At 47.7% G+C, this 12495-nt stretch overlaps 1 protein-coding gene across 1 annotated transcript in view; it reads right to left on the bottom strand.

The window, feature by feature from the left end:
- WDR27 (WD repeat domain 27) overlaps positions 1–12495 on the bottom strand; it is a 168349-nt gene that overhangs the window by 121462 nt on the left and 34392 nt on the right. The window contains exons 18-19 of the mRNA XM_020287313.2: positions 7615–7736; positions 6121–6254 (exon numbers count right to left, since the gene is read on the bottom strand). Of these exons, the coding sequence (XP_020142902.2) occupies positions 6121–6254; positions 7615–7736 (256 nt within the window). The remainder of the gene's footprint in view (positions 1–6120; positions 6255–7614; positions 7737–12495) is intronic.

Below are 12495 nucleotides of genomic sequence, written 5' to 3'. Positions count from 1 at the left end.
GAAATAATTATGTATACTTAAGGAGATACACAACCAGTTGTAAATTATCTGTATTTCCCTTTAAACATAAGTTCTTAAGTTTTCTAAAGCGCAACACAAGCAGTTGGTATGGGCTTAATAAGTGTTGGTCTTAACCCCTAGCGGTAACTTCATGGAGGAATGTAACCTGCTGGCAAGTCCAGAAAGTGCTCTTGCCTGGAGAGAACTCGCCAAGAGCAGACAGAGCCCCGGGAGGTCCTAGAGGGGCTGGACCAGTCCGGGCAGATGCTGGGGCCACTCTGGGGACAGTTGGATGGACAGCGACAGGGTAGCCCAGCGTCTGCGGGGTCTTGGGACAGCTGACCTGACAGTGACAGCGGAACGGGCCGTGGGCCCTGCACTTCGCCCAGGGCGGCTGTAGGGTGGCAGTGGGACAGGCCTCAGGGCTGCAGGGGCTAGCCCCAGGGTGGCCACACACAGATGCCAATCACAGGGAGGTCTGAGGATAAACGTCCGGTCACAGGAAGATGATGACGTAAGCCACTGCACACTCATAACGCAAAACTGCTTAAGATAATGCAGAAGAAAGTCTAAGAAAGCAGAGAAAAGCTATTCAATTTGGGGAAAATGTACAGAAACTCTATGCACAGTGCAGATGAGGGAAGGGAGAGAACCGCTACAAAGGAGCAGCAGGGCACGTGGTGCGAGATCCGCGCTAGACACACAGGAGCCCCGTGGGGAAGCCAGTGTGGAGGCATTCAGGCAGCACAGAGGAACAATCTTTCAAAATCAAAATATAACACTTTTAGGATCATTGCTTTTCCAATTTTCTTTGCTACCAACTGGGTTGTAGTTTTTGATTATTTACTTAAGCCTATGTCTGCCTGACGAGGCAAGAGATGTGAGCTAGCAAGTGTCAGCTCACTCGATTAGTGAGGTTTTGGCGGGGCCGTCACCTGCAGTGGGGACGTGGTAAATAACACAGGTGCTGTTCAAGAGGCAGATGTCCACAGTCCTCGTGTGATCAGCTGTGTCATCAGTCAGGGCTGCAGTCACAGCGGCCACCACCTTCCTGCGCAGGAGGAGCTGGGACCCACACACAACCCCGCCCGGGGCCCGGCCATGGCTGAGGGAAGGCGGAGACCCCTCGAGTCAGGACCATCAAATGCATCCTTGGACACAGCAGGGAACTCGCAGCCTCAAGTCCCAACTCAGGTCCCTCTGCCTCTGCCTGCTGTTGTCCATCATAAACATGGCCAAACAACAGCTGGGTTCTCATTTAACATTTAACTACTTCTGGTGATTTTTGGTGTCCAGGAATTTTCCTCCGCCTCCTTCTTTGATCAGTCTGTGGTCAACTCACCCAGACTTCCTTATAGGGTTTAAGTATTCCCACGTGTGTTTAGAAAAACCTGCTGCCCTCAGCTGAACATCGTAAATTGAGCAAATGCGGTGGCTTCACTCTCTCTCCAGATCCCACTGAAGTGGCTGCAAGGTGATTTTTAAGGCAACAACCCCCAAGAGTAAAAAGAACACAGGAGGCAGCCAGAGGGGAGCGGCATAGTTCCAAATCTCAGAGACAATTCCGAATCTTCTGCGCCAACTGTGAAACTCTCCCTCCCACAAAACAAAAATAAAGTTTGGGGCTTCAAAGCAGCACGTATCTCCGAAAGAGGGCTGGGGAGGGACTGCAGGCTGGAGGCTGCTCTCCTCGATGCAGAGTCCGTGGGTCCTAGACCCCTGCCGTCCGCCCACTCCAGCTCAGGACTGAGGTTCCCTCCCGGGACCCAGCAACCCCGGGAACAGACGAGGCAGAGGCGGCCCCAGCTAAGACAGAGGATTCCATGCAAGTCTGTCTGTGGCACGGGGGCCCCTCACCCCTTCACGGATGAGTATCACGGATCTAAGCCAGCCACGGTAACCCCACTTACCCGGCCAACTGGTCCCAGGACAGGCTGTAACCCAGCTGGGGTGAAGGAGCCACAAAGCCGCCTGCAGTGTGGAAAGCCTTCCTCGCTGAATAACAGGAGGAAAAAGGCTTTGATGTAGTCTCACTGGTTTATTTTTGCTTTTGTTGCCTGTGCTTTTGTGCTTATAGCCATGAAATCATTGCCAAGACCAATGGAAGCTTTTCCTCTAGGTGTTCTTCTAGTACCGTGTTTCCCTGAAAATAAGACCTCCCCATAAAATAAGCCCTAGCAGGATGTCTAAGCATTTGCGCAATATAAGCCCTACCCCGAAAATAAGACCTATTGATGCGCGTGGCTACACAGTGTATCTGCACAACTCGTGCCTTTCGTCGTGGAACGGTAAAGACGAGTAGCCCTTCTCATCTGCCCCATCGTGACAGCTATCCCAGAGGTGACCGGAAAGGTGTGGGCAGCCCCGCCAACAAGGTCGGCTCCCCCTTTCAGGTCCCCGCCATCCTGTGCATGCTGCAAGCTGAGGCTTTGAGGGGAAAATAACACATCCCCTGAAAATAAGCCCTAGGGTGTCTTCTTGAGGAAAAATAAATATAAGACCCTGTCTTATTTTTGGGGAAACATGGTAATTTAATAGTTTCAGGTCTTTCATTTAAGTCTTTAGTCCATTGTCAGTAATTTTTGTATATCATGTAAGATAAGGGCTGAATTTCGTTCTTTTACATGTAGATATCCAGTTTACCCAGCACCACTTGTCAGAGAAACTGTCCTTTCTCCACTGTGTGTTCTTGGCACCCTTGTCCATATGTGTGTGGACTTGTTTCTGGGTTCTCCATTCTGTCCCATTGGTCGGCTTTTATTCCAGTACCACACCATTTTGATTACTGCAGCTTTGTAATATCATCTGAAGTCAGGAAGTATTATATCTCCAGCTTTTTTTTTTTTTTTCCTTTCTCAAGATTTCTCTGGCTATTTGGGGTCCTTTGTGGTTCCATATGAATTTTAGGATTGCTTCTTCTGTTTATGTAAAATATGTCATTGGCATTTTGATAGGGATTGCATTGACTCCATAGATCGCTTTGGATAGTATAGACATTCTAATAAATTGTCTTCCAATCCATGAACACAGAATTTCTTTCAAGTTGTTTGTGTCTTCTTTAATTTCTCTCATTAATATTTTGTAGTTTTTAACTTCCTCACTAAAGCTTATTCCTAAGTACTTTATTCTTGGTGCTATTGTAAAGGGATTGTTTTCCTAAATTCCTTTTTAGATAGTTTGTTGTTGCTAGTATAAGAAATGCAACTGATTTTTGTATGTTGATTTTGTATCCTGTAACTTTATGGACTTACTAGTTCTAACAGTTCTACGTCACACTAGAAGCTGCTACACAGCAAAGGAAATAATCAACAGAGTAAGGACATAAAACCTAAGGAACGGGAGAAAATATTTGCAAACTACATATCTGATAAAGGATTAATCTCCAAAATAAATAAGGAATTTATAATGCTCAACAGCAAAAGAACTAATAACCTGATTAAGGATTGGAATAGATGTTCCTCTAAAGAGGACACACAAATGCCCAACAAGAACATGAAAACACTGGGGAAACGTAAATCAGAACCACAGTGAGCGACCACCTCGTGCCCCTCAGGCCAGCTGCTGTCCAACAGCAGCAAGGACGTGGCACAGCCGGACACCTGCACGCGGCTGGTGGGAATGCACGTGGTGGGGCCCCAAGGAGAGACATGGGAATGACTCTGTTTGGTCCAAAATCTCACTCTGGGTATATTCCCAAAAGCATGGAAATCGGGGTCTCAGACACCTGCACACTCACACGCACCTCAGCACCACGCACAATAGCCAAGATGTGGAATCTCCAAACGTCTGCCCAGGGATGAATGGATAGAGAAAGCATGGCCTTTAGAAAGGAGGAAATCCTGCCATTTGTAACAATGTGGATGAAACTGAAAACATCCTGCTACAGTGAAATGAGCCAGGCACAGAGGGGCAAACACTGCGTGATTCCCATCACGAGGCACGGGAAGCAGTCTGATGGAAGTGAGCAGGACAGGGTGGGGGGCATGAAGTTTCAGCTGCACGAACAGGGTCTAGAGCTCTGCTGTGCGACACCTGCTCTGCTGTGCCGTACATTTGAGAATGGCTTAGAGGGTAGATCCTATGTTAAATGCTCTTACCACAATAAAAACAATTCTGAAAAAGAGAAATGTCAAGACCAGTGCCCCAACCTCCTGCATCTGGAGCAACAGCATACTGACACCTGGACCATTAGGGCAAAGGCCAACACTCCAGGATGGAGGGAAAGGACAGGAAGAGCCTGGCCCCCTGAAGACACCAAGTGCAGGACACACACCAGGGCCCCACATTTGGGGTGAGGGAGCAGCTGGGTGGGGTACACCCTAGAGCCCCACCTGACACCCCCAATTAAGGCCCAGGACTCATGCTGCAGATAAACCCGTTTGCACCACAGCATGGGTGGCTGGGGCCAGCCTCTCGAGGGGGGCTCTGGCTGCTGTGCCATCTGCTCCCCAAACCAGGTCTGATACCGTCAGCTGCCGTGCACCCACTGAGGCTCGGAAGTGAGAGAAATGGGAGAAAAGCACTAAGTGGTGTGTTGACAACTCCCTGGCATTTTTAGTAAAACTACAAGAAAAGGATAAATGCAGATTTGAGGGAGCCAGTCTGGAACCAGGAGGAGGAGCAAGCGGCTTTGCTGAGAGACGCTCGCTGCCTGTGGTCTGCATGTTGGTGAACAGTCCCTTTATTTGGAGCCTTGCTGGTTTGAGCAAGTCAGTCCCTACATCCAGGTGACTCTGGTACAAGTGGCACCAAAAAAAATGCAGCCGAGCAAGGAGCAGGACGGGGGCTCGGTCCTTCCCCAGCAGCTCCCACCATTCTCAGGGCATCTGCTACAAGAAAGAAGACGGACACATCCTGGAGAAGGCAGGAGGGAGAAAACCCTCCTGGGACCATGCCCCACCCACTGGAGAGGGACAGAGCCTCCTCCCTCCCTGGGCTGGAGCGGCCGCGATAGGAGGCCTGTGGAACCTGGCAAGGGGAGTCTGAAAATGTCCCTCATGGCCCTGAGGGTGGACACATGCGGGCAGCACACGCTGTTCATAGCAACCACGGGTCAGAGACACCTGCTGCCCCCTCTGCCAGGGGGATGCAAAGGTCTGCACGTCTGAGCGCAGAATATCGCTCAACAGCTAAATGAACACACTGGACACACACCTTAGAAACTAACGTTGACTATTACGAAAGGTGCTGTTGCTACACTGAAACCCTCAGAAAATAAAATTACATGACTACATACGGATACAGCAAAAAATACAAAACCATGGATGGGAAGCAAATGCACCGATTGTGTGGGAGGAACAGGGAAGAAAACACGATGGGGAGGGTGGGTGGGCCTCTAGTCCTCTCCATAATGTTTTATTGCTTTAGAAATTTTTTTTTTTTTTTTTTTTTTTTTTTTTTTGAGACAGAGTCTCGCTTTGTTGCCCAGGCTAGAGTGAGTGCCGTGGCGTCAGCCTGGCTCACAGCAACCTCAATCTCCTGGGCTCAGCGATCCTCCTGCCTCAGCCTCCCGAGTAGCTGGGACTACAGGCATGCGCCACCATGCCCGGCTAATTTTTTGTATATATATTTTTAGTTGGTCAATTAATTTCTTTCCATTTTTGGTAGAGACGGGGTCTCACTCAGGCTGGTTTCGAACTCCTGACCTTGAGCAATCCGCCCGCCTCGGCCTCCCAAAGTGCTAGGATTACAGGCGTGAGCCACCGCGCCCGGCCGCTTTAGAAAATTTTTTAAAAGACAGCAACATGTTAATGTTTGTCTAAGCTAGGTGTTTATTATTCAGATGTATACCCATATACTTCAACTATTTCCTAATTTTAACTTGTCATTATAAATAGTCTTTGTCCCAGATAATGTCACTCAAATATGCCGCAGAACCAAGGTGATCATTCAGTTTTCTTAAATCCCCAATTCTCTCATCTCATTCTCTCAAAGCCATAACTATGGGACACAAAGGAAGGTTTAAAATAGGGAGAAACTGGGCTACTCGGCTCTCACAGTAGTTTGGTGATCTGAGGCTACTATTAAATGCCAGGTGACTGTTAAACGTGAACATCATTGTTACTGAAACACAGCTTCCTCCAGCCCAGAAAGACAGTGCAGAGAGGAGGTGGCACCTACCTTTTTATCTCGTCTCTGCAAGTGTCAATGTGATACTTGAGCAGGTGACATTCAGAGCCAGAGGACAACAGTATAAAACCATCCATATAATAAAACTGTGCAGACTGTATAGGCTTAGAAAACATGTCTTTGCCCTGTAATGAAATCAGTAATTATTGACAATAACTGTTAACAAAAACACTATCGCTCGAGACAGAAATTCTTTCATAACACCTAATATCTATTTATCCTAAAAGCGTAAATGTACTTGGTTAGAACCAATTTACTATCTTTGTTTCGGCTACTACTTCTGAAAGGTATAATTAAAAATTTTACTGCAATGAGTGTTAGAATTCTGACCATTTAAAAACTTTAAAGTAAAAGGCAATTGAAGTTTAGCAGTAAACATCCAAAAGTAGCAAGGACTTTATTAAAGTTGAAATTTCAAACTTGCTTTAAACTACAGGTCTAAGGTGTCCACACTCAAATTTGGATCCCACAGCAGCATCACAGCAGCGCTAACAACGCTCCGCAAATTGCTCCGCAAAGCTGCGCCAAACACACCGTCCTCAGAGCCCCGGTCTCTGTTGACCCCCCTTCCTTTTCTGTCTTGCTTACTCGAGCCCCTTTATGACAGAGCCACAGAAAACAAATGCTAGAGACGGCTTTGAAAGTCTCCACCGCTCAGGTCACGTTCTCTGCAGTTCACACGCTCACACTTGCGTGAGTCGGGACACAGTTTCTTCTCACGCCCTCCTCTCCCGCCCCAGCTGTGAGACTGTCGTCACTCCCTGTCTCTCCCATTCTCTTTCCAGTGCTCTCCCATATGTTCATTAAAATGGGTCATTTTCCTCCCCAAAAATCTACTTCCTCCACATAATATCCCCTTGGAGATGATTACCTGAACCATCAAAGCACACTGAATTAATATTTAAAATCATGCAGATATTTTAACATTAGTCATTTTGCAGATCATAACAAATGTGAGGGCATATTTAACTGTGTGTGCATGCATACAGCAAGTACATGTGTGTACATGTGTGGTGTGCATGTTACATGTTCATGAATATATACATGTACACACAAATGTAAGTAACTATTAATAATTAATCGATAATTTTCATTGCATCAAAGCAAACTCTTGGTTCACATCCATGTCCTAGTCTGGGTCAGGCAGAAGGACCAGACAGGGGTCCTCAAACTTTTTAAGCAGGGGGCCAGTTCACTGTCCCTCAGACAGTTGGAGGCCGTTGGAGAGTGCGTCACACATTCCCCACATGGGCACTGTGGGCCCCAGATGAGTCGGCTGCTAAGCAGGACAGGCAGTGAAGGCAAAAAACACTCGGCGGGACGGATAAATATCTAGGCGGCCGCATGTGGCACGCGGGCCGTAGTTTGAGGGCCCCTGGACCAGACCGTGGGAGGGTCCTGGCGTGGGCAGCAGGACCACCCGGAGGGGCGGGGTCTCAGGTGCTCACTCTGAGCGACACCCGCGATGGGCTGACCGCCCCTTACCAGAAACAGCGCGAGCTCCTTCCTGCGCACCGACCACACCCGCAGCGTCCCGTCCTGGGCAGCAGACAGCAGCCACCTCCGGTCGTGACTCCAGCAGATGGAGCTCACAGCCCCATCGTGACCTGGCGGGACGGTTGAGGAAGGAACAGCCAGAAAGGTCGTCACGTTACTTCACCTGTGATGGTTCCTGACTAGCACTTCCACACACCTGAAACTGCACCTTTTCAAGTAACAAATAAAGCACCTGGAGGCATTTCCCAGCCACGGTGATGCCGAGGTGTGGGGTTAGAGGCTTAATACGGTTTCTAAAGGACGTTTTTCTAAAACCGTATATTTCTTAAAATATGAAGGTCAATACTATTTGTGTATTGGTGAGTGCAAGTTTTAAGGAAAGAAAATTATAAAATCCAGTACTTTAAAGTAAAGTGTAGAGATCTGTGGATTTCATGATAATTTATGAGTAATTTAAAGAACTATTCTTTAAACATTGGAGGAAAGGTCAAAAACTGTACTGAACATATGCACATGGAAGGCGATCATTTGTTGTGACTGATCTAAAGTCTTCTCTAAACCTCAGACTGCGTGGAGAGCTGGTTCTGGTCTACAGGCATCTGGGGTGGGTGGCGGCGTGTGCAGCTCTGACGCTAAACTGCAGGTGGGAGGACACCCACAGCCAGGTCCACGTCACGGCCCATACAGGCTTTTCTACTCGGTCCCCTCCGCATTCCTGCACCAGCCTAACTCTGGCACCTGGACGGGCCCCACCGCTTCTGGGTGGGCACTCACTGCCTCTCCTGGCCCGGGCCCCTGGACATGAGTTGGTTTAGGGACCTCTTGCCCTCATGACCTCAGAAAGGCCTCCGCGCCAGGGCGGGCAGTCTTACCACAGTCCCCAGCCTGCCACCTCCGACAGCTCTGAGAGGACGCAGAACCAGAAAAGAGCTTCTCCGAGCTCCAGCCTGGAAAGAAAGCCCTGGCGTGCATTGTGGTTCAGGGGAAGAGGCGCCCGCCCAGCCTGGGAGTGGCAGAGGCCTCGAGAACCTGAGCCCCAGCACCTGGACCCAGCTCCACACACACCTGGACAGCAAACGGCCCAGACCAGCTGAACCACCACACTTCGGCTCCTACAGCAGAAAACTGTGATTAAAATTGTAAAGAACAAGTAAACACAACTCAGAAAACTCTTGCCACTGCTGAGGCCTCCCTTTGGACAGAGCAGCCTTGACGCCAGCCTCAGTGTGCGGATTCCACATGATGCTTTAAAGCAGGCGTCCTCAAACTACGGCCCGTGGGCCACATGCAGGTGTTTTTACCCATTTGTTTTTTTACTTCAAAATAACATATGTGCAGTATGCATAGGAATTTGTTCATAGTTTTTTTAAAACTATAGTCCGGCCCCCCAACGGTCTGAGGAACAGTGAACTGGCCCCTTGTTTAAAAAGTTTGAGGACCCCTGATTTAAAGATTAGACAACGAATCATAACCTCACTCTATCATATGTGTCAGGACACCCAACACAGCATTAAAAAAGTGGAAAAACCAGGAAAGATTTATAAATAAGCATATAACTCAGTTCTGTGACATGACCCAAGAAAACTTGGAGCTAAAAATTTACTGAGCAGAAAAATATGCAAAGAGCTTTGCTGCCCTCTTGTGTAGAATCCCGACAGAAACCCTGAGGCCGGTTAAGTAAGGCTGGGCACACTCTTCATCACGCAGCGAGACCAGTGGGAAAGACTGCTGTGACTGCCCTTAATGAGGTTATCCCTGGCTCGGGAGGCGTCCTTCACACCCCCGAGTGGGGGCTGGCCCAGCAGCCTGAGCCCTCAGCCCCCGTCCCCTGGGAGGGTCACACCTCAACCTCCACCTCAGATGTGGCTTTGTGACCAGCCTCGAGGCCCACTCTCCTCTCCACAACCAAGGAGGGCCAGGCCAGCTTCCACCATGGCCAGACGGCAGAGGCCAGGCAAGGTGGCACACAGGAGCAGGACAGAGGGGGGGCCACTGTCTGTGTCCTTCCTTCTCAAGGAAGCTGTGACCACTCGAGCCTCGAAGGATCTCTCGTGCTCCTGACTCCTACTGCCCGCGTAACACCTGCCACGCCCAGATGACAGCCACCCACGTGACCATAGCAGCACTAGGCACATACAGACAGCCTGACGAGCCGGCCTGGTCCTCCCTCGAGTCAGAGACTGACCTTCCTGCTCCCAGGATGAGAACAGGGCGATTCCTCAGGACTTGCTGGAGTCGGGCACCCCCGCCTTTCCAGAGCTCCGGCCTAGACAAGGGGGAAACCACACACCACCTGGGGAGCTCCAGGATACCAACCCTGGCAGAGCCTTCATCCTCCTCTCTCCTCCACCTCATCCCTCTGGGCAAACTTATTCCCAACTTCAGCTATCACCAGAACCGAGCACAGGGCCTCCTTTCCCTAGACGACTGTCCCCTGCAGCGTGTGTGGTGAGGAGAGGAACTTCAGGGACAAAGAGGTGGTGATGCCTTGACCTGGGGGCAAGGGCCCTGCCTGGGGAAAGGGAGCGGACCTGTGCCACCATGCGGCAAAGACACAGACAGTAGAGACGGCAAGGCAGAGCTCAGACAGACGCCCACAAGACGGTCTGCTTCTAACTTCATAATTTTATAAAGATTTATTTTTATACAATTTCACTATCTGTAATGGAATTGTAATTAAAGTTAATCTTCTGAAATGCCTGACCCCAGAATTTCACTGTTATAACCTAGCTCTTGGGCACGTCGCAGACGTGGTTCTCTCATAAGACGAGCTCATACCCCACCCAGAGTTTGCAGAGAATCCACTCTGTGCAGAAGGGATGGGGCTGAAGTTCTAATAATCCTGGTATAGACAGACAACACGTTCTGGTGGAAAAATCCTAAAATCTACAGCACAAACACAGAATTCCTTTATGAAACGTGACTGTCACGTGGTTTTCAGGCCGGGCTGTCCTTACCTGCTGTGACCTCAGAGCCCCTGGATTCTCCAGGGGAGAGTTTTAATATATACTGACCTTGCTTGTCTTAGACTGTGATGGAAATAACAACACCCATTTTTCTGTCTTCTGGGTAGGTGCTGAGAAACCAACATATTTTCAAAGTTGACTTACCTAACCATTAAACAACTAGACACACAAAGTGAAATGATCTGCTACCCAAAGTGACCTACAGAGTCAATGCAATCCCTATTAAAATATCCATCATCATTTTTCACAGATAGAGAAAAAATAGTTTTATGTTTCATATGGAACCAGAGAAGACCCCATATAACAAAATCAATCCTAGGCAATAAAAACAAAATAGGAGGTATCAATTTACCAGATTTCAAACTGTACTACAAGGCTATAGTCATTAAAACAGCTTGGGACTGGCACAAGAACAGGGACATTGACCAGCGGAACAGAACAGAGAACCCAGATATAAAACCATCCTTATATAGCCAACTAATCTTTGACAAAGCAGACAAAAACATACACTGGGGAAAATAATCCTTATTCAATAAATGGTGCTGGGAAAACTGGATAGCCACATGTAGAAGACTGAAACAGGACCCATGCCTTTCACCTCTCACAAAAATCAACTCACGCTGGGTAACAGACTTGAACATTAGGTGTGAAACTATTAGAATTCTAGAGGAAAACGTTGGAAATGCTCTTCTAGACATTGGCCTAGGCAAAGAATTTATGAAGAAGACCCCAAAGGCAATCACATCAGCAACGAAAATAAATAAATGGGACCTGATCAAATTAAAAAGCTTCTGCACAGCCAAAGAAACTGTTAAGAGAGCAAACAGACAACCCACAGAATGGAGAAAAATTTTGCAAGCAACACAACCGATAAAGGGCTGATAACTAGAATTTACTTAGAACTCAGAAAAATCAGCAAGGGAAAATCAAACAACCATATCAAAAAGTGGGCAAAGGACATGAACAGAGAGTTTTCAAAAGAAGATAGAATAAAGGCCAACAAACATATGAAAAAATGCTCAACATCTCTAATCATCAGGGAAATGCAAATCAAAACTGCAATGAGATATCACTTATCTCCAGTGAGAATGGCCTTTATCAAAAAGTCCCCAAACAATAGATGTTGGCATGGATGCGGAGAGAGAGGAACACTCCTACACTGCTGGTGGAACTGCAAACTGGTTCAGCCTCTATGGAAAGCAATATGGAGATACCTTAAAGCGATACAAGTAGATCTACCATTTGATCCAGCAATTCCACTACTGAGCATCTACCCAAAAGATAAAATGACACTCTATAAATGGGACACCTGCACTCAAATGTTTATAGCAGCACAGTTCACAATCACAAAGGTGTAGAAACAACCCAGGTGCCCATCAATATATGAGTGGATTAATAAAATGTGGTATATGTATATCATGGAGTACTATACAGCTTTAAGAAACAATGGTGATCTAGCACCTCTTGTATTTCCCTAGGTAGAGCTGGAACCCATTCTATTAAGTGAAGCATCTCAAGAATGGAAAAACAAGCACCACATGTACTCACCAACAAATTGGCATTAACTCATCAACACCTAAGTGGACATATAGGAATAACATTTATCGGGTGTTGGGCGGGTGGGAGGGGGAGGAGGGGGTGGGTATATACAAACATAATGAGTGAGATGTGCAACATTTGGGGGATGGTCACGCTTGAAGCTCTGACTCGAGGGGGGAGGGCATGGGCAATATAGGTAACCTTAACATTTGTACTCCCATAATATGCTGAAATTTTAAAAAATGGGAAAAAAAAAAAGTGAAACGATCTGGCCATAAGATGGGAAAAGACTCTTTTTCATCAAGCAGAAATGGAGCAAATTTATTTTTAAGATGGACTTTAGATACTCGCTGCACTTCCATAA

This window comes from Microcebus murinus, chromosome 5 (genome assembly GCF_040939455.1).
Source record: "Microcebus murinus isolate Inina chromosome 5, M.murinus_Inina_mat1.0, whole genome shotgun sequence".
NCBI lineage: Eukaryota > Metazoa > Chordata > Mammalia > Primates > Cheirogaleidae > Microcebus > Microcebus murinus.
The sequence above is the reverse complement of the archived record's forward strand: the minus strand, read 5'-3'. Positions and strand labels throughout refer to the sequence as shown.